The sequence below is a fragment of the Phocoena sinus genome, chromosome 2 (genome assembly GCF_008692025.1).
Source record: "Phocoena sinus isolate mPhoSin1 chromosome 2, mPhoSin1.pri, whole genome shotgun sequence".
Classification (NCBI taxonomy): Eukaryota; Metazoa; Chordata; class Mammalia; order Artiodactyla; family Phocoenidae; genus Phocoena; species Phocoena sinus.
Window position 1 is genome coordinate 82,774,590 of NC_045764.1, and position 21,683 is coordinate 82,796,272.

Genomic DNA, 21,683 nt, shown 5'->3' on the forward strand with positions numbered 1-21,683 from the left:
GAATAAATGATTCATAGTAGTCAAGACAAACCAAAAAACAGAACTTCCCCTGACCCAACTCACACCTCCAATAGGATTTAAATCTTGGGAACTTGAAGCCACAGACTCACTGTGAGTCCCCCGCGGATCCACTGCTTTTTTCTGTCACTAACCACGCTGCCCTCTACAATCCTTTCCTTTGTTGACTTATTTATTTTATTGATCACCTCAATTTTTATTTAAAAAGTTCAAATCTACAGAAAATGTAAAATAGTACAATAAACACCTGTATACCACTCTCTTTAATTCACCACCTGTCATCACTTTGCTGCATTCTCGAGCATCCTCCCCAGCTCTTCAAATCCCCCTCCACCCTGAACCCACTGAAAGTTGCAGACGTCATGACACTGTGCCTCAAATACCCACATCTCCAAAAGAAAAAAGACAGTGTCCTACATGATCACAGCACCACCGCTGCACCTAGAAAATGAAAAGTAATCCCATAATATTACCTAATATGCAGTCAGTGTTCAAATCTCTCCAATTGTCCCCTAACTCATCGTTTATAGCTATTTTTTATTTAGTTTTTCTGATCTAGGATCCAAAGTTCATACATCCTGACTGGTTATTACTTGAATATTTTAAGCTACAGTATCCCATTCCCACCGTCTTTTTGGCAGGAACACCACACACGTGAAGTTATGACCTTCTTATTGCATCCCAACAAGAGATGCATGAGAGGTGTTGGGAAGCTTGATCATTCAGCTAAGGTGATGACTTCCTCATCTCTCCATTGTAAGGACAACATTTTCCCTAGGTAATCTGTGCCGAGATACTTTGAAAAAATGCCGAGATACTTTGAAAAATGTGAAAATCCTATTCCCCAACAACCTTTTGCTCAAAGGTTTTGTACCCCTGGATGAATCCTTGCCTGAATCAGTTACATTAGGGTTGCATAGCACTGGTTTTCTGGTTCTCTCATTCCTTCTATTGTGTATTTATTATTCAAACCATGACCCATCAATACCCATCCTCTCTATCCTCAGTGTCTGTACTCTCTGCTTACTTTTTGCTGCGGTTTCCTCCCCACCTCCTTGCTGACCACATCTGACCACTCTGCCCAGCACGGGGGAGCCATTTGCTTCTCCCTTTACCTGCTGATCCCATCATTTCACCTTCAGCAAATTAAAAACAAACACGGAACATCCACAGCCTGTTGTTGTCTACCAATTTATAGTAATTTACAAAAAATAAAAGTTGTAATGCATATTTATTGGGTTAGACTGCAGAGAGTAGATAGAGGAAATTGGTTTTATTTTTTAAAAATCAGGTTGCCTAAACCCTGAAAAATCTTTCCTCCTCACTAGGTAAAGCCGCTTGCTCTGTCACAATCAGGTTTTTGTAATGGTGTTGAACACCAGCACCCTCATCTCCTCAGTTCCCTGATAATGAGAGTCTTGGAAGAACAGACGTTTAGAAATCATGTGACCCGAATGCCCCGTTTTACCATGGAGAAAGAGGATAAGAGAGATGAAGGGACTTGTCCAGGGTCCCTCAGCTCCTTAATGGTAGAGCTGGAAATGGTTTTATAAATACCTTCTCCGATGTTCTTTTCATTCCCTTCCCAAGGACCTGGTGATTCAGATGTTTAGTAGGCAAGAGGAAGCCCGTAGCATTCACAGCCTCCTTCATTGCTAATTTGCATTTTGCCCGCATCACCTTCCCACCTTTGAAAACTCCCTTTAGGAGCCATTAGTATTATTATTATTAAAAAGCAATTTTCATTTCTGCAGGTCACAGGGAAAATTTTGGAAGACTCAAGGGGAGCACAATGCTACCATTACTTTAACCAGAAAAAAAATGAGTCCTGAGAACCTGCATCAGGCCGCTCTCGGAACGCTGCTTTCTCGGAGGCTGAAACGCCCTGCGGGTGACAGCTCCAGCCGGAGTCTACCCTTCCCCGTCGCCTGCTCTAACGCTGCAGTGACAGGCATTAGGCTCCAGGAGCTTGTCAAACGTTAACAAGAGAGGATAAAATGGGGAACAAAGCCCAGCGTAGAAAAACCCGGCCCCGCACCTCAGGGAGGACAGAGACCGCGCCCTCACTGCGGCGGCCCGGGGGCTGCAGAGACTGCGGAGCCGCACTGCAGGGCGTGGGACCCACACCCGCCGGGCGCCTCTCCTCCTCGCCGCCCCGAACCGCCCGTAGAGCCGAGGAGGCCAGAGGCGGCCCCGGCCGAGCGCAGACGCCGCGGAGCATCCTCCCGAGGGCAGGGAGGGCGCGGCCGCCCCACGCTGCGGGCCGGGGGCTGCGGACGGCGCCTCGCCCGGGCGGGCCCCCACCCACCCCTCGGCGCGCTCACCAGTCAGCGCGCCCATCCCGGAGCCGGCGGTGCTGGTAGTCAGTCCGTCTGCCCCGAGGTAGAGGGGCCGGCGAGCAGGGCGGCGCCGTGGCCCGGGCGAGCGAGGCAATCAACAGGCTGCTCCCGGCCGGGCGCGGCGCCGGGGCGCGCGGCTGCTGCGGAGCAGGCTGGGAAGCGTAGTTCGAGGCGGCGTGCGGCGGCCGCGCGGAGGCGGGACCCCGTGCCCACTGGCTGTCACCCCGGGCTTCTTCACCCCTCCCATGAAGGTGTCCTCGCCCAGAATCTGCGTCCCGACCCCGTAACCGCTGTGCAGGCGAGGAGGACCTCAGCCTTGGGACCAAGCTGTGCGGGCTCTTTGGAGAAGCTCGGGGCTACGGATAGGGTGGGTGGCAAAGGCTCTCCAAGCTTGTGAGGAGCTGTTGGGTGAGTGACCATCTTTAAGTGGAAGCCTTGTTAACACCGGTTCAGAGACAGAGCAGGCCTGCCCTAGGTTTTATTGGCTTTACGCCGGCCTAGGGCGGGGCGTGGGGAGGAGTACCTGGGGTACATGCCTGGGGGTAGGGAGGTGGGGTGTAGCGAGGCCGATCTAAGGGTTGTGGGTGAGAATGTTCGAGAGCCCAGGCACACGCAGTGGCGTCACTAGAGGAGAGGCTGGCTAATTTAGCCTCTCTGTGCCTTAGCATCCTTATCTGTAAGGTAGGCTTAAAGCTTGAAGACATGTTGTGAGGACTAAACGCATTTTAGTACGACAGACGCGCCGGGTGCATATGTGAAAGCACCTGTGTGTGGCACTTAGCACCTACTCAATAAATGTTCCTCGGGAGTTGCAGGGGAGACCCGGGCACACTTCCGGCCTCGAAAGCCCTACGTATAATGCTAAGCTAAAGATAGTCGGCCTCGTTGGTCTGGATAAATGTTACAACCCGCCGGGTTTGCTATTGTCACACGTTTAGCAGGCTCACTTCATCCGGAATGTAAACTGTGATGTGTCCTCTATGCCAGGTTCTTGGGAACTACAAAGATAGAGAAAATACTGTCTGGTCTCTGAAGCATGAAGTGGGGTGGGGTAACATTGGACAAAGATTGAAATTATGAAAATATATGGCATAATAGGATTGCCTTCCAGAAACGTTTTCTAATCAGATGTGATATCTCTCCTTTTTGAGCCCTTGCTGCATATTTTCAGTGCAATATTTCACATTATGGTGGGATTTGCATCTTCCAGATGTGGTGGAAGGAAAATGAACCAAAGAGGTGGATGCACCATTGCTGGCATAATCTCTGAAATAGGCAAAGGGTGAATGGAGGTGAAACAGTATCATAATCTGGCATGACCTGTGTGGTAATCGTGTGACCAAAAAGAAAAAGTGCCGCAGAGAATTCCATGTTTGAAAATAGTAGCATCCCTTTGCATTTGTGGAAGTACTTTCCTATCCATGTTCTAGCTTGATTTTTGCAACAGCCCTGTAAGAGGCAGAGTGAGGATTTTTTTCTTCAGTTAAGAGTTCTAAGAGACACAGGTGATATGAGTTATTCGGTCATCCAGCTGGTCATTAAGCCTATCTTCTCTCCTTCAGCCCTGACCTTCCCCAAAGCGGCACTCACAGCACTCTCTTTCCTTTGTACATTTCAAAACAGGACCATACCTTCCCCAGCAAGAGGGCTGAATCAGAAAATAAAGTTAATTCTCAAAGGCTCTTGAAACTGTGAAAATGAACAATGGCATACAGTAGCTGCTGATTGAGAGACCAGTGTTGTTTCCACTATTCAACACTATAGTAATGAACTATAGTTTTGGCCTCCTCACCAGAATGACTAATCTGAGCGGGAAGGAGTGAACTTAAATGGAGGTGTGACCAAATCAATTTAAATCACATTCCCAAGTGTTCCTATATGTTTGTTATTCCAAATACCCTATGTAACAGACCAGATGTCTTTGACTTTTTTATGTTGTACATTTGTCACAAATTATAGCTTTCTGTTAAATAAGAATAGGACTGCTTACAGGTCAAGCTAGTAGCTTCCTCGGAGAAAGCTGATGGTAGGCATAAGCTGAAAATAATAAAGCAATTTTATTCAGATTTGAAGAAAGAGTAGCAAAGGTTTGATATAGCAAAGATACTTAGTGGTGTACTATCTTTCTCATTGGCTTCCTTGTGATTCCCTGAAAGGAAAAGGTCTGCATGGGATGAAATGAATGGAGCACTGCTTCAGATGAAGATTGTGAAATGAAGCAGGTGCAGAAATGATTTCTTAGGTTAAAGTCATAGGTGGCAGCCAAAGCAGAGATACAAGAGCTCTCCAACGGTCCCAGTCCCATTTATATGAAAATGTAAAATTGAAACACAACTCCTAGAGCTGAAAGGGACCTTACAGATCATCTTGTCTTGCCTCTTCATGCAGTGAGGAGGCTGATACATCGAAAGTAAATTCGCAATGGAATATGTAGCATACATCATTTGGAACACGTAGTAGATACTGTTGCTTGCCTACTCAACATCCATTCCCGCCTTTTCCTTCTTCTTTGCAGAAGCCTGTAAAGGTGTTCACCCATTAGGGAACCTGACCCTATTACCATCCCATACCAACCTGTCATGGGCAAGGGGAATACAATCAATCCTCTTGACTGGCCACTGAGAGATTAGGGGTGGGCATGTGACCCAGTTCTGGCAAGTGAGGCCTGAGGAGGGGTCAGCTGAAGTCCTTCTAGGAAAGGTTTTCTTGCTCTTAAATAGAGGCATACAGGGAAACATGCCACCATCTCCATGGGATGTTGTTGCATCTGGCTGTTTTACCTCAAACTGGAATAGCCATTTTAGGGGATCCAGCCTTAAAACAAAGCCAACACACTGATGATGGCAGAGTAAAGAGATAGAATGAACTTGGGTCTGTGATGTTGTTTTTGAGACAGTAAACCAATCAGCCCTGGTGCTGCCCTACCTCTGGACTTATTATTGTAGGAGATAATATCCTTATTGTTGAGCCCATTTGAGATGGAGTTTTCTGTTACTTGAAACTGAAAGAATCCTAAGTGTTGCAGATGAAATGTGAAAGTAAATTCTTTGGATGGACTGAAGGACTACTTCCCAGAGTTAATAAAAACAAACAACAACCACAACCCAGGCAAAGGATAGGGATATTATCCATTATAAATGGATAGAAGTATGCGTTTTAACTATGGTTAAATTGTGGTTTCCAATCCAGACAGACCTGGGACGAACCCATATATTTACTGCTTGCTTGACTGTGGCCAAGTTTCTTTAACCTTTCTAAGCCTCATTTTCTTCATCTCTAGGCTGGGGATAATAATACTTACCACATGGGGTTGTTATGAAGATGAAATGAGATAATTTGTGTCAAGTATGCTACAAAGGATATGGTATCTAGTAAGCACTAAAGGAGTGGTGACTATCTTGATGAACTATGAATTATCTTATTTATAGTGTAATAAATAACACTATAACAGCCCTGGTGCTGCATCTAAAAGTGAATCACTATATAATAGTGATCATATTAAATGACACCACAGTGATGTAAGCGACAAAGTCCAGAATGTGGGAAACTCTACATGACAACCCAGTTCTTCAATAAATTGCAAGAAAAATAAGGGAAGGAGAGTTTATAGATACACAGAAATAGAAGAGGCAAATAACCATATGTAGTGTGTTATCTTGATTTGAACAAAGCAGCCATTAAAAAAAATCACATTTATGAGACAACTGGGGGGAATGTGAACACAGAATATTTGATTATCTTAGGGTATTATTTTAAAATTGTTTGGATGTGATAATGGTATCATGTTATTTTTTTAAAAAGAGTCATCTTTTGGAAAGATACTACTGAATATTACTGAAAAAATACTGAATATTTGCAGAAGAAATAATATCTGGGATTTGCTTTTCAAATAATCCAGCATGAGAGTAGTGGTAGGGTGGCAGGGTGGAGGTATCGATGAAACAGGATAGGCCATGAGTTGATAATGGTTGAAGCTGAGTAATGGAGCTTTATTAAACCATTCCCTCTGCATTTTTTTTTTTTGGTAACTTTTGACCCCCTTCCATGTGATGAGAACTTTTTAATATCTTTTCTCTTAACAACTTTCAAATATGCAATACAGTATTATTAACTATAGTCACATGCTGTACATTACATCCCCATGACTGATTTATTTTATAACTGTAAGTTTGTATCTTTTGACCCTCTACACCCATTTCACCCACTCCCCACTCCTTGCCTCTGGCAACCACTGGTCTATTCTCTGTCTACAAACTTGGTTTTTGTTTTTGTTTTTGTTTTAGATTCCACATGTAAGTGAAATCACACAGTATCTGTCTTTCTCATCTAACTTATTTCACTAAGGATAATGCTGTCAAGGTCCATCCATGTTGTCGCAAATGGCAAGATTTCATTCTTTTTTGCGGCTGAATAATTTCTGTATTTTTATTTTTTTAATTTATTATTATTTTTTAAATCTCTGTATTTTTAAAATACAGCTTCCCTGAGATATATTTCAAATACCATAAATTTACCCTCTTAAAGTGTACAATTTTGGGCTTCCCTGGAAGCGCAGTGGTTGAGAATCTGCCTGCCAAGGCAGGGGACACGGGTTCAAGCCCTGGTCCGGGAAGATCCCACATGCCGCAGAGCAACTAAGTCCGTGCACCACAACTACTGAAGCCCGCCGCACCTAGAGCCCGTGCTCCGCAACAAGAGAAGCCACCGCAAAGAGAAGCCTGCGCACCGCAATGAAGAGTAACCCCCGCTCGCCGCAACTAGAGAAAGCCCGCACACAGCAACAAAGATCCAATGCAGCCAAAAATAAATACATAAATAAATTTTAAAAAATCTTCTGCCTACTTTTTAAATTGGGCTATTTGTCTTTTTATTATTGATCTATAAATGTTTTTTATGTGTTCTGATTATAAATTCCTTATCAGACATATTATTTGCACATATTTTCTCCCATTCTGTGGGTTGTTCTTTTTTCTAATTTCTTGATGGTATCCTTTGGTAAACACCCTTTATCAGTTTGAAGAGGTTCCTGTCTATTCCTACTTTGTTCAATGATTTTATCATGAAAGGGTGTTAGATTGCAACAAAGACTTTTTCCGTGTCTGTTAATATGATCATGTGGGTTTTTTCATTTATTCTATTAATATGGTGTATTACATTTATTTTCAGATCTTAAATTAACTATTCATTCCTGAGATAAATCCTACTTGGTCATGGTGTATAATCCTCTTTATATATCGTTGGAATTGGTTTGCAAGTATTTTGTTGAAAACCTTTTGTGTCCATATTCATAGGAAATATTGGTCAGTAGTTTTCTTATCTTTTGATGCTTTGACTAGTTTTGGTATCAGAGTAATACTAGCCTTATAGAATGAGTTAGGAAGTGTTGCTTCCTCTTCTAATTTTGGGAAGCATTTATGAAGGACTGGTATTAATTTTTTAAATTCTTTAAATGTTTGGTAGAATTTACCAATGAAACCATCTGGGCCTTGGCTTTTTTTGTTGGAAATTTAAAAATTACTAGTTCAGTCTTTGTGGTTGAATTCAGATTACGTATTTCTTCTTGAGTCAGTTTCGTTAGTTTGTGTCTTTCTAGGAATTTATCCGTTTCATCTAAGTTACCTTGTTTGTTGGCAAACAGTTGTTCATAATATTTCTTTATTATCCTTTTTCTTTCTGTAATATCAGTAGAGATATGAAGATCTAGGAGATGTTCCCTCCTTCATTCCTAATTTTAGTATATGCATCTCTTTCTTTTTTTCTTGGTCAGTCTAGCTAAAGGTTTGTCAATTTTGTTGATCTTTTCGAAGAACCAACTGTTGGTTTCGTTGATTTTCTCTATTGTTTTTCTAGTCTCCATTTCATTTATTTTTGCTATAATCCTTATTAACTTTACTATGGCTGAGATGGTTTCACTCGTGAATTCTACCAAGAATTTAAGGAAGAAATGTTACCAATTCTCTATAATCTCTTCCAGAAAGTAGAAGCAGAGGAACATTTCCTAACTCATTCTGTGAGGCCAGTATTACCCTAATACCAATACCAGACAAAGATATTACAAGGAAGAAAAATTACAGGTCAGTATCTCTCATGAAAATAGATGCAAAAGTCTTCAACAAAATATTAATAAATTGAGTTCAGGAATGCATAAAAAGAATCTTACTAACAAGTGGAGTTTATTCCAGGTATGCAAGGCTGGTTCACCATTTAAAAAATCAATAAATCTATCACATCAGCAGGCTAAAGAAGAAAAAACTTATATGATCATATCAATGGATATAGAAAAGGCATTTGACAAAATCCAACATTCATTCATGATAGAAAGCACGCAGAAAACTAGGAATAGAGGGGATCGTCCTCGATATGATAAAGAAGATATATAAAAACTACAGCTGACATACTTAATGGTGAGAAACTAGATGCTTTCCCCCTAAGATCAGAAACGAGGCAAGGATATCTCCTCTCATTATTCCTATTCAACATCATACTGAAAATCCTAGTTAGTGCAGGGCGACGAGAAGGGGAGGGAAGGTATATACAGATTAGGAAGGAAGACATGAAAGTCTTTTTTCATAGATGACATGATTGTCTATGTAGAAAATCCCAAAGAATTATTTTAAAAACCTTTCGGAACTAATAAGTGATTATAGCAAGGTTGTTAAGTTACAAGGTCAACAGACAAAGGCAATTGCTTTCCTGTAATTGTAAATTAAAAACACAACATCATTTATTTTAGTACCAAAAAAAAAAAAAGAAAGAAAGAAAAAAATACTTAGGTATATGTATCTATATGAGGGAAACGACAAGCTCTGATGAAAGGAGTTAAAGAAAATTTAAATGGTGAGATATTTCATGTTTATAGAGAGAAAAACTCAGTGTTGTTTGGATGCCATTTCTTCCCAACTTGACCTATAGATTCAGGGCAATCCCAATCAAAATCTGAACAAGTTATTTTGTAGGTATCAACCAACTAATTCCAAAGTTTATATGGAAAGGTAAAAGACCCAGACTAGTCATACAATACTGAAGAGGAAGAACAAAGTCAAAGGACTTACACTACCAAATTTCAAGACTTACCATAAAGCTACAGTAATCATAACAGTGTGGTATTAGTGAAAAAATAGACAAATAGATCAATGAAACAGAATAGAGAGCCCAGAAATAGACTCACACAAATACAGTTAACTTATCTTTGACAGCGAAGCAAAGACAATTTAATAGAGAAAGGATAGTTTTTTCAACCAGTGGTGCTTAGCAACTGGACATCCACATGGAAAAGAATAAATCTAAACACAGAATTCTCACCATTCATAAATATTAACTGAAGATGGATCATAGACCTAAATTCAAATCGCAAAACTATAAGACTTACAGGAAATAACATAGGACAAAATCCCAGTGACTTTGGATTTGATGATGACTTTTTAGATACAACACCAGAAGCAGATTCGGGAAAGAAAAAATTGATAAGTTGGGCTTTATGAAAGTTGAAAACTTCTTCTCTGAGAAAGACACTGTTAAAAGAATGAAAAGGCAAGCCACAGACTGGGGAAAATATTTGTTGGCAAAGATGTGGAGAAATTGGAACCTGCATACATTGCTGCAAGTGGGAATGTGAAACGGTGCAGCTGCTATGGAAAACAGTTTGGTGGTTCCTCAAAAAGCTAAACATGTGACCCAGCGATTTCAGTCCTAGGTATCTTTCTAAAGAAATCTAAAGTAAGGACTTGAACAGATACTTATATGCCAGTGTTTACTGCAGTATTATTTACAACTGCCAAAATGTGGAAACAACCCAACAAGTATCCATCAGCCGATGAATGGACAAACAAAATGTGATCTATCCATACAATGAAGTATTATTCAACCATTAAAAGGGATGAAGTTCTGACACGTGCTACAACATGGATGAACCTTGAGGACATTATGTTAAGTGAAACAAACCATACACAAAGGACAAATATTCTAAGTTTCTATTTGTAAGAAATGTCTATAATAGGCAAATTCATAGAGATAGAAAGTAGATTAGAGGTTACCAGGGGCTGTGGGAAGTAGAAATTGGAAGTCACTGCTTAGTGTTTATAGTTTCTGTTTGGAGTGATGAAAACGTTTTGGAGATAGTGTTGTGATGGTGGTACCACATTGTGAATTGTATTTTGTGCCACTAAGTTGTATACTTAAAAATGGTTAAAGTGGTTAATTTTATATTATATTATACATATATATTTTACCACAAATTAAAAAACTAATAATGTAATGTGAATTTTTTTTTTTTGCGGTACGTGGGCCTCTCACTGCTGTGGCCTCTCCCGTTGCGGAGCACAGGCTCCGGACGCGCAGGCTCAGCGGCCATGGCTCACGGGCCCAGCCGCTGCGCGGCATGTGGGATCTTCCTGGACCGGGGCACAAACCTGTGTCCACTGCATCGGCAGGCGGACTCTCAACCACTGAGCCACCAGGGAAGCCCGAAACATTTTATATGGGTTAATTGTATGGTATGTGAACTATTTCTCAATAAGCCTGTTAAAATGTGCAATTATATAATTATAGCACAATTTACTTATCTGTTCTGCTGCTGAATCATTGATTATTTCCAGTTTTTGTTGTTCTGAATGATGCTGCTATGGACGTTTTCACAACATGTCTCCTGCTGTATAGGTACGAGATTTTCAACAGGGGATATACAGTGTCTAGTATTGGAATTTCTGGTTTGTAGGGAATGTGCATGTACAGTTTTGCAAGACAGTGGCAGAGTGTTTTTCAGAGTGGCTGTACCCAATTGTACTCCTCCCAGCATTGCATAGAATTCTTATCTTCACTGGTAACTGGTCTTACCAAACTTAGATTTTGCCCATCTGGTGAGTGTAAAAGGGTTACTCTTTGTGGTCTTAATGTGAATTTTTCTGATTTTAATGAGATTGAGTATTTTTTCTTATGTTTATTCACAATTAGGATATTTTCTTCTATAAAATTCTAGTTATCCCATTGGATTATGTCTTTTATTGTTATGTAAGAATTAGCTCTTTAAATATTCTAGATATTAATCTTTGGTTGATTGCATATGTTACAAATAGACATTCCTTGCTACCAGAATTTATGAAGTTTCTGAATTCAGATAACCAGAGTTCAAATAATGAAGAATACCTAGTTTTCAGAATCTATTTCATTCTTTATTTTCATATAAAAGTTAGCTAGAATTTGGATAATGAGATAATTCAACATTTTATTCAAATATTTTTGGTTCCTAGGACACCTGTTTCTTCTCTTAGTTTCTAATTTGTCTTTTTATTTCCTTTAAGATATCTTTTTTGTTAGAAGTTCTTAATTTTAACGTTGTCATGCTTATCAATCTTTTATGAATAGAGCTTTTTTTCATCCTACTAAAGAAGTCTTTTCTTGTCCTGAGATCATAAAGATATTTTTCTCTATATTCTTCTAAAAGTTTTATCTTTCACAATTTTTTTTTTTTTTTTTTTTTTTTTTTTTTTTTTGCGGTACGCGGGCCTCTCACTGTTGCGGTCTCTCCCGTTGCGGAGCACGGGCTCCGGACTCGCAGGCTCAGCGGCCATGGCTCACGGGCCTAGCCGCTCCGCGGCATGTGGGATCTTCCCAGACCGGGGCACGAACCCGTGTCCCCTGCATCGGCAGGCGGTCTCTCAACTACTGCGCCACCAGGGAAGCCCTATCTTTCACATTTAAGTCTGTAATTCAACTGAACTTAAATTTTGTGTGTGGTAGGAAGTAGAGATTCTACCATGTGGATAACTAATTGTCCTGACATCATGTGTTTTATAGACCATTTCCCAGTGACCTACAATGCTACCTTTGTCATAGATGAAGTTCTTATACATTTGTGATTGTGTTTCTGGGTGCACTATTATCCATTGGTTTTCCAGCATCAATATCACCCTGGCTTAACTATTATAGCTTCATAATAATTCTTGATATCTGGTAGGGCAGTTTCCCTTTCCTTATTCTTCAAAAATATCTTGGCTGTCTGTGGGTCTTTGCTTTTCCATATCAACTTTAGAATTAGCTTGTCATGTTTTTTGCAAACCCATTGCTGTTTCATAGAAAATACGATCAATTTGTAGAGTACTGACATTTTGTATTTTATTGAGTCTTCCTGTCCATGAACATGGTGTAGTTTTTCCATTTATTTAAGTCTTCTTTAATGTATTTTCAAATATTAAAAATTTTTTCTGTAAAGGTCTTGCCCATCCTTTATTAGATTCATTCCTTTGTTCTATCTATTCTGTCATTTAATCTACTAATGTCTTAATATTAAGGCACCCTTGAATTTCTAGGATAAAGTCATCTTGTTTATGATGGATTATCATTTTTATGCACTGCTAGATTTGGCTTAATAATATTTTAAGATTCTTATATCCATCTTTATGAGCGTGATACCTTCCTCAACTGGTTTTGGTCATGGTTATCCATGATGGATATGGGATTGGGTGTATGGTTATATTATGAACTAAGTTGAAGATTGTTCCTGCTACTTCTTTTCTCTGAAAGAGTTCACATAAAATTGGATTGATCTGTTCTTTGAAAGGTTGATAGACTCTTCCAATAAGATCTTCCGATGCTGACTTTTTTTTGGTAACAAGATTTTTAACTCTAGTACTGATTCAGTTTCTTTAATGGTTATAGAACCATTCAGACTTTCTATTTTGTCACGTATTAGTTTAGGCAAGTTGTTTATGGTTGTAGCTTACAAATCCCTCTTGTTTTGATACATAAGCCTGTCCCTTTTTTATTGCCAACTCAATTATGAATTTCATTAAAAAATTAAATTATAAATACTTATATTAGGAGGACTTCAAGTTAGTTTAGACTTCCAGCTTGCTAGAACCAGAACCAGATATGAATTTCTTCAACTTTACTAGATATTGTCCTACAGCTCTTCAAAGTGGTTGCACCTATTTATACTGCCACCAACACTGTTTGAGAATTTCTGTTGTTCAACAGGAATCTTACCAATACTCAGAATTGTCCAGTTCTTTAATTTTTGCTAGTCTCATGCCTATGAAATTGTAGTTTTAAATGGAATTTCTCTGCTTTTTGGTAAGGTTGTGCATCTTTCTATTGGCCATCTGCGTTTTATCTTCTGTAAATTGTCTGTTCATATCTTTTGACCATTTTTCTAGTGGGTGTTTTTCTTCTAATAACTTGTAGGCATTTTAACATACTCTGGATAGTAATACTTTGTCAGTTATAGGTATTCAAATATATTTTCCCATTTTACACCTTGTCTATTGAAATTTTTCAGGTGCCTTTTCAGGACAGAGGTTTTTATGTTTATATATAGAATTTGCCAGTTGTTTTCTTCGTAGTTTGTATTTTTGGTATCTTGCTTAAGAAATTCTTTGCTATCCTAAGGTTATAAGGATATTCTAAAAGTGTTAAAGTTTGCTTTTCCCAATTATATATTTAATCAGTCTATAATTGATTTTGGCATATGGTATAAGGTAGAGATCTACAATTTTTTTCCACGTGGATGGCTAATTGTGGCAGCAGCATTTATTGTCATAGATTCATTTCTCTGATATGTGTGGGTCTGCGTCCCCTTCTTACATTTATTTGTCTTTCCCAGCATCACTACTATAATAGTTTAGTTCTCATCACATTTTTTGTAAATCTTGATGATTGTAAAGTTAAGTCTCCCTTTCTCATTCTTCTTCAGGAATGTCTTGGCTCTTCTTAGCCTTTATCTTCCATATGAATTTTAAGGTAAGCCTGTCATGTCCTTTGAAGAATCCTATAGGGATTTTGGTTGGAATTTCAATGAATTTATATATGAGTTTGGGAAGGAAATGAAATTTTTGCATATCCCCATTTATAAACATGGTATATCTCTATTTTTGTTTAAATCTTCTTTTATGTCCTTTAATAGAATGTAATAATTTTTCCATATAAAGCATGCTTCTCTTTTGCTAATTTTATTCCTAGATTTTTTTTTTTTTTTGGTATCTAAAAGGTTGTCTTTTCCACACAATATTTTCTGATTGATTGATGCAATTGATATTTGCATAATGTGTCTTATAGTCTTATGTCTTATAGTTTGAACAGTTCCAATGTAGACATTATCTGTGTTATCTTGTAAAACATTTTAGTATTGTTTATAATTGGTAAATAACGGTTTATTTCTTTTCAATCTTCATTTCCATTTCTCCTTCTTTTTCTTATTGCATTGGCTAGGACCTCCAGAACAAAATTAAACAGGAGTAGTAACAGAAGCCTTCCTGTTCTCATTGTTGATCTCAGAGGGAGTACTTCTAATGGTCACTACTAATGATGAGGTTTGTTCTATGTTGTAGGTAGATATACATAAAACTAATTTTGAAGTTCTGGTTGAAGAAGGAAAAATAAATGTACAGAAAATTCAATCTGAGACACAAATTGTAGATATTAACTTTGGATTAGGGAGAGATCGATATAAAATTCACAGGGTCTTTCCTGGTGGTGCAGTGGTTGAGAATCTGCCTGCCAATGCAGGGGCCACAGGTTCAAGCCCTGGTCTGGGAAGATCCCACATGCCGCGGAGCAACTGGGCCCGTGAGCTACAACTACTGAGCCTGCGCATCTGGAGCCTGTGCTCTGCCAACAAGAGAGGCCGCGATAGTGAGAGGCCCGCGCACCGCGATAAAGAGGGTCCCCGCTTGCCGCAACTAGAGAAAGCCCTCGCACAGAAACGAAGACCCAACACAGCCAAAAATAAATTAAATAAATAAATAAAAGAATCCTCCGGCCAATGCAGAGGACATGGGTTCGAGCCCTGGTCCAGGGAGATCCCACATGCCGCGGAACAACTAAGCCTCTATGCCACAACTACTGAGCCTGAGCTCTAGAGCCCGTGAGCCACAACTACTGAGCCTGTGTGCCACAGCTACGGAAGCCTGCGCACCTAGAGCCCGTGCTTTGCAACAAAGAGAAGCCACCTTAATGAGAAGCCCGTGCACCAAACAAAGAGTAGCCCCTGCTCATAGCAACTACAGAAAGCCTGTGCGCAGCAATGAAGACCCAACACAGCCAAAAATAAAAATAAATAAATTTATTTTTAAAAATTCGCAGGAACACTAGATATTTGACAACAGCTCAAATCTATCTAGGAAAAAATAACTCACAAAGAACCCTAACCATGCAACATCAAATAAGTACTTATTTAAGCCGATTAATTTCTGAGAGCTAGAGGAAACGCTAGTGAAGATCACAAAAAGGAATCATGGAGAAAATTCTGAGAACTGTGTTGAATTTATTTCAGAGCATTTTAGAACTGTTCTAGACATGTTTTCTGACCCAGGATTTCTTATGGCTGGAGAAATTGAAAATAACTAGGGACAGCTTAGAAATTAGCTCTGATAAGAGAGAAGTGGGATGGCTTTCGAATCTCCACACATTTCTTGTGATAACTTTTCCCTTGCACTTTTACAGAGGACTTGGTCTTTTTGTAAAGGAATTAAGTGATCATCACCTAGCCTTTTTCCTTCCTGGCTCATTTTCTGCCTCCTTATATATACTGTTCTGCCTTTGGGGAATCTCTGACTCCCAAAGCTATCTTCCTGGTTCCTTATTTAGGCCTGTCTTTCCCCACTTTAATTCAGCATTTCCCAAATTGTAAAATTTCTGAGAAAAAAAGGGGTTCCATGGTCAAATGAGTTTGGGAAATATGGTGTCAAGCAAAATCCAATACCTTATTTTACTACAGGACTTCTAGAGCCTTCAGTATACTAATGTGCACTGTGAATCTCCAAAAGGGAAGCATATATCGCAGTGTTTCTCCAATTAATTGATCATGGAACCCTTTGCAAACAACACCTAATAACACCTCATAGAACCCAGTTCATTAATTTTCAAATAAAAACTTCCATTTCTTCAGTAAACTTTTCTTTAGTGGAAGACATGTGATATGCTATCTCTCTACTAGACTGTCGACTCTGAGGGCAATTTCTCCTGTTTTCTTGAAGTATTACCTGATCTCATTTATATATTGAAACTCTGGGGTTCTGCCTCTTTCTTAGGTCCTGGGGTAGGCACACTGGACACCACCCAAGAGTTCCTCTATGGCAGACTCTTGCTAAATTACCTAATTTAGCTTTCAAGATCTTTTTACTACATCTCAATTCAACCACTTTGACGCTTTATTCAGGGCACTGAGCTAGGTAGGCACTGCTGGAGCTAAAAGGATGAGTAAGATCTAGTTATACCTCCCAGGAGTATGTATAGAGGAGATAAGACAAGTACATGACACAAAACACGAGTTAAATGCTAAACAAGAGGTACAAACCACCTTGATATTCAATGGAGAAACAATAACAATTGGGCAGTTGGGGGAGGGGGACAGGTGGGAAGAATCAGGAAAGATCTCATTTTGGGATGTATCATTTGGGATGGACCTTAATATTTTCTTAAATGTAGACAGAGAGTATTGGAAGAGTGGGGTTACAGGTGGAGGGTATAGCATATGCAAGGCATGAGGGTAAGAAGTTCAAGTGGCAGGAGTATATGGAGTTTGCAGGATGAGTTGTAGATGGGGTACGGCCAGAGCATGAATAATAAAAATGGAAATAAGAGTTGAATGCCAGTGTGAGTTAATACTGCTGTCCACAGGGAGCCACTGAAGAATTTTTGAGCGGAAGGGTGATTCGGGGTCCACGTGTTCCTCCCCCACTCTCGTCCTGTCTCCTATACTCTAGTTCCTTTGCCTCTGTCCAGCACAGCGACATATCAAAACTTCAGCCAATGAATCAAACCTCCAGTCTCCTAACCTGCCTGTAGGGTACTTCCTCCTGGAGAGCTGTCCAGAGTACAACAGAATCCTGAGCGCTAGATTCTAGTAAACGCGCACCCACTCTGTGTAGAATACGGAAGCCAGAAAGTTGAGGAGAGGGTGTTCAGATAAAGACTACAGATAAGAGGTCACTGATGGCGTTAATGACAAAACTTTGGGGAGTCATGATTTCAGGGTATCAAAGAGGAAACTGATAAGAAAAAATTGGGTGCAGATAGTAAATTCTAAGCAGTGAACCAGGAGAATGAACGGTAGCTAGGCAGACTTTCAAGGCAACACAGGACTAAAATTGGCACTGGTGTGCAATGGAGAGTGAAAGCAAAGCAACTGGAGGGTTAGTTTGAGGTCAGCCACCCGGCCTTAGAAGCACTATCCCCCTAGAGTGTTGAGCACACCGGACCCTCCAGGCTGTTGAGATGGGCCTGGAGTAACTGTGTGTGTTTCATGGTCTTAATGTTTTCTGTGAGGCCCTGGGGTAATCGGGTGGGAGCGGGAAGTACCCTTGGCTGGGGGTGCTTGAAGGTCTGAGAAAGCTGGCGCCTGCTGGGGAATCAATAAAGGAGTCAGAGCAAAGCTTTGGTGTTTTGCTGTTTACAGGATAGGGCTTTAACAAGGCTGTGTCGGCCCGGCGCGGGGTTGCCTCCGGGGCCGAGGGCGCCTAGGGATGGGGCCCAGTAGCTCCACGGCAAGGGGCCTTAGCGCGCCCCGCTCCTCGCACCGCAGGGCCAGCCGGGTCCCGGCGCGCAGGGTGGAGCCGGGTCGTCGGAGGGGCAGCAGCTGGAGCTCGTTTCGCTCTCCTCCCTGCAGGTGCGCTGGGGAAGGCGGAACGCGTAGGAGCAGGTGCCCACCATGGCCGGTCCGCAGCTTTCCGCCGCGGCCTCCAGCCCGCCGTCCCCGCGGAACGGCCTTCCGCAGCCCCTGTGAGGAGGAAGAGGAGGCGGTGGCGGACGAGGCGCCGCCCTCTTGGCGAGCTTCCCGACCCGGCGGCCTCCGCAGGACCCATGGCTGATTCCTCGCCCGAGCGGTCCCTGCGGGCAGCCGGACCCCGCACGCCCCGGTCCTCGCCCCCCTCGGCGCCGCCACCGTCGCGCTCGCTCTCCGAGGCCGAGGAGGCCGAGCTGTCGCTGAGCCTGGCGCGCACCAAGACCCGCTCGTACGGCAGCACGGCCAGCGTGCGGGCGCCGCTGGGCGCCGGCGTCATCGAGCGCCATGTGGAGCATCGGGTGCGCCCCGGCGACACGCTGCAGGGCATCGCGCTCAAGTACGGAGTCTCGGTGAGCAGTGCTGGTGGCTGCGGGCGGGGGCGCAGCAAGTATCGGGGCGTAGGGGAGGTAGCCAGCCGTCCCCTGGCGGCTCGGCCCCGAGCGCTTGCCCAGCGCGCGCTGCCGGGACAGCTACAGTCGCCAGAGCCTGTCCTGCAGCCAGAGGGGCGGGCCGCCAAGGCTCCCTCCCCGGGTGGGTGCCTCCAGTTCTCGATGCCCTGCCTGTACTCAGACCGGATCTGCCGCGTGAGGAAGGAAGGTCAAAGCGGACCAGGGCGTTGGCACCCTGGGAGCCAAATTCGCCCGATTTTGAGTCCCGGTCGTACTGCTATATATTTCCTGAAAGCCGAACTGAGGTGCAGACTTGGGCAGAGAATTTTGTTTTCTGGGTAAACAATCGCTGTGATGAGTCAGGAAAGGTACAGTTGTTCCCGCAGGATGGTTCTGTTTCTATTGATTATGCTTCTTTATTTAGAAGTGAAATTACACCCCTGGGCTCACTGGCAACTGTGAATGTGACTCCTGTCGCTAAGCAGCGGCCAAGAATGTGGTCTAGGTGAGCTGCAGAGCTGTGTTATTATAAATTTATAAGTGGTTGTGTCTTGGGGCCTATTGCATTACACCTCTGGGAAGAACATGGAAAGCTGAGGGAACATATTGTTTCATTAAAATTACTTATAATTAACTCTGAACTATGTGATGGCCTTTTTACATTTGAGCTCTATATCAGTTTTCAATGTTCCTTCCTGAAGCACCCTAGACAGCAATGGGAAGAAAGGTGATCTTATCTTTATCGTTCTCTTTAAGTGAAACTCTTTCTGGCCCTTCACCAGTGACAGAGACTGAGTCATCTCCTTTGCACACCCATTCTGGTATGTGTTTACCTGGCAGGTCCTTCTATCCTTTCAACATTTTGAGAGCAGGGATCTTGCTGTGCAGGCATGTACTGGAGACTTCATGCCATGGTTAGTCCTATTCCGCCCTCTTGGGAGTTTCTAAAAGTGAACATAGAACTTCAATTCTTGTATTTGCATTCATGGGGCCTGGTTTGAGTCAGAGCCAGAGGAAAGCAGCGTTGGGAAGTATCAGCAGCTACTCTTTCTGCTGAATGCCTGTTGTGTGCCAGGCATTGCATTTGTCTTGTTCCATCTTGTTCTTATTCAGTTTGATTTTCCTAGTAAGCCCTGGAGATAGGTGTAATTAATCTCCTTTTTACAGATGTGAAGGTGGATGAGAGGTAAGGATATTTTCCAAGTATGCTTATTCATTGAGACCAGCTTGAATTATCACAGTGACAAAGCATTTGCTTTGCCCTAGGTATTACTTCTGATTTCCATCCTTATTTATTTATTTATTTTTTGCGGTACGTGGGCCTCTCACTGTTGTGGCCTCTCCCGTTGCGGAGCACACGCTCTGGACGCGCAGGCTCAGCGGCCGTGGCTCACGGGCCTAGCTGCTCCGCGGCGTGTGGGATCTTCCCGGACCGGGGCACGAACCCGTGTCTCCTGCATCAGCAGGCGGACTCTCAACCACTGCGCCACCAGGGAAGCCCTCCATCCTTACTTTTATCCTAGTCTTATCAAGAGCTCTCTTAGCATCTTGATTACTGAAGAAGGGAGGTCTTTTCTGTCTGGTTTCTGTGCATCTTATCTACTAGGCTAGGCTGACTGCACCTAGGAATCCATGATACCCAGAGAAGTGTTGTTTCCCTGGTCCCTACCCACAGCAATCTCTCTGCATCTCACTGCCCTCCATGACTTCATTTGGGTTGCTCAGAGCTCCCGAACATCTGCTCACTGCGGTTCTCCACCTTCTTCCTTTTTAAAAAAATAAATTTATTTATTTAATTTATTTTTGGCTGCATTGGGTCTTCATTGCTGAGTGCGGGCTTTCTCTAGTTGTGGCGAGCGGGAGCTATGCTTTGTTGCAGTGCTCGGGTTTCTCACTGTGGTGGCTTCTCTTGTTGCGGAGCACAGGCTCTAGGCGCTCAGGCTTCAGTAGTTGTGGCTCACAGACTCAGTAATTGTGGCTCGAAGGCTCTAGAGTGCAGGCTTAGTAGCTCTAGGGCACAGGCTTAGTAGTTGTGGCACAGGGGCTTAGTTGCTCTGTGGCATGTGGGATCTTCCCAGACCAGGGCTCAAATCTGTGTCGCCTGCATTGGCAGACGGATTCTTAACCACTGCGCCATCAGGTAAGTCCTGATCAAATGCTTTCTAATTCCTGTTTTCACTGATGTAGATCCTGTTACTTACAAATTTATCCCTTTTCATTAAAGCATAAATCAGGTTTTTCATTACCTTTATAAAGACTTGATTTTAAGATGTTAAGCTCAAGTGTAATGAATTGGGAACTATAATCTGTAGCCACAGACAGTCTGTTTCAGGGTTTCTCAACTGCAGCCCTATTGATACTATGGACTGGATATTTCTTTGTCTTGGGGGGCTGTTCTGTGCATTGTAGGATGTTTAGCAGCATCTCTGGCCTCTGCCCACTAGATACCAGTAGCACTGCCCCCCTCCCCCCATCCAGAAATAGCCAGATATTCCCTGAGAAGCACTCACTGTTGGTTGAGAATCACTGGTTCTCATTTACTTTGGACCCTGAACTCTAGTTGATGAAATTGTTAAGAGACTCTTTCCACTGGTTCTGTAGAACTAGTGAAAGTGAAGATAATCACCATAACAGTGAACTGATATTCTTGCAGATATTAACTACAGACATTAATCGGATTTACTCATTGAAATTGATATTTCAGGTGGAAGTTAAAAAGGCAGAAAGGTTTTTTTCATTCCCCGACTGAACAGAGAGAAGTTGAGTGAGTTAAGTTTCTGATATTGACTGCCAAGATCACCCACATCGTATTTAGACTGGTTTTGGGTTTTTTTTTGGCTGCGCGGCATGGGGGATACTAGTCCCCCCTCCCAGCCCCAGGGATCCAACCCCCACCCCCTGCAGTGGAAGCTCAGAGTCCCAACCACTAGACCACCAGGGCAGTCCCACCCACACTGTATTTAAATTAGTGTTTAAAGGAGTAGGTGATGAGATGTTGGAAATTTAGAGCCTACCTTGAACCTGCTGGATCAGAATATCCAGTAAAGGAGCCCAGGAATGTTCCTGTTTTACAAGCAGGGTCTCTTTGCTCTTTCCCAATGCTGTCCCTTCTTGGAGTCTTTGCCCTTGCTGTTCCATCCATCTGTTGGGAACACTTTCCCTGACATCTGCATGCAGGGCCACAGGTACGTGCAGATGTCGGACCTGTGTAGTCACATAGGC

General features: G+C 42.3%; 2 protein-coding genes across 7 annotated transcripts in view; one reads left to right on the top strand and one right to left on the bottom strand.

The window, feature by feature from the left end:
* The window catches only part of TMOD2 (tropomodulin 2), a 47,314-nt gene extending 44,808 nt beyond the window's left edge, over positions 1–2,506 (bottom strand). For 2 of the 6 annotated variants that reach the window (XM_032623509.1, XM_032623510.1), the window contains exon 1: positions 2,343–2,445. The gene's annotated coding sequence lies outside the window, so the exon portion shown is untranslated. Of the gene's footprint in view, positions 1–2,342 lie in introns of all 6 variants that reach the window. The other 4 variants (XM_032623504.1, XM_032623506.1, XM_032623508.1 and 1 more) reach the window with 4 other exon arrangements.
* A 232-nt stretch (positions 2,507–2,738) lies between these two features.
* LYSMD2 (LysM domain containing 2) overlaps positions 2,739–21,683 on the top strand; it is a 28,331-nt gene continuing 9,386 nt past the window's right edge. Inside the window, exons 1-2 of the mRNA XM_032618140.1 lie at positions 2,739–2,765; positions 17,956–18,422. Of these exons, the coding sequence (XP_032474031.1) occupies positions 18,150–18,422 (273 nt within the window). The 5' untranslated portion in view covers positions 2,739–2,765; positions 17,956–18,149. The remainder of the gene's footprint in view (positions 2,766–17,955; positions 18,423–21,683) is intronic.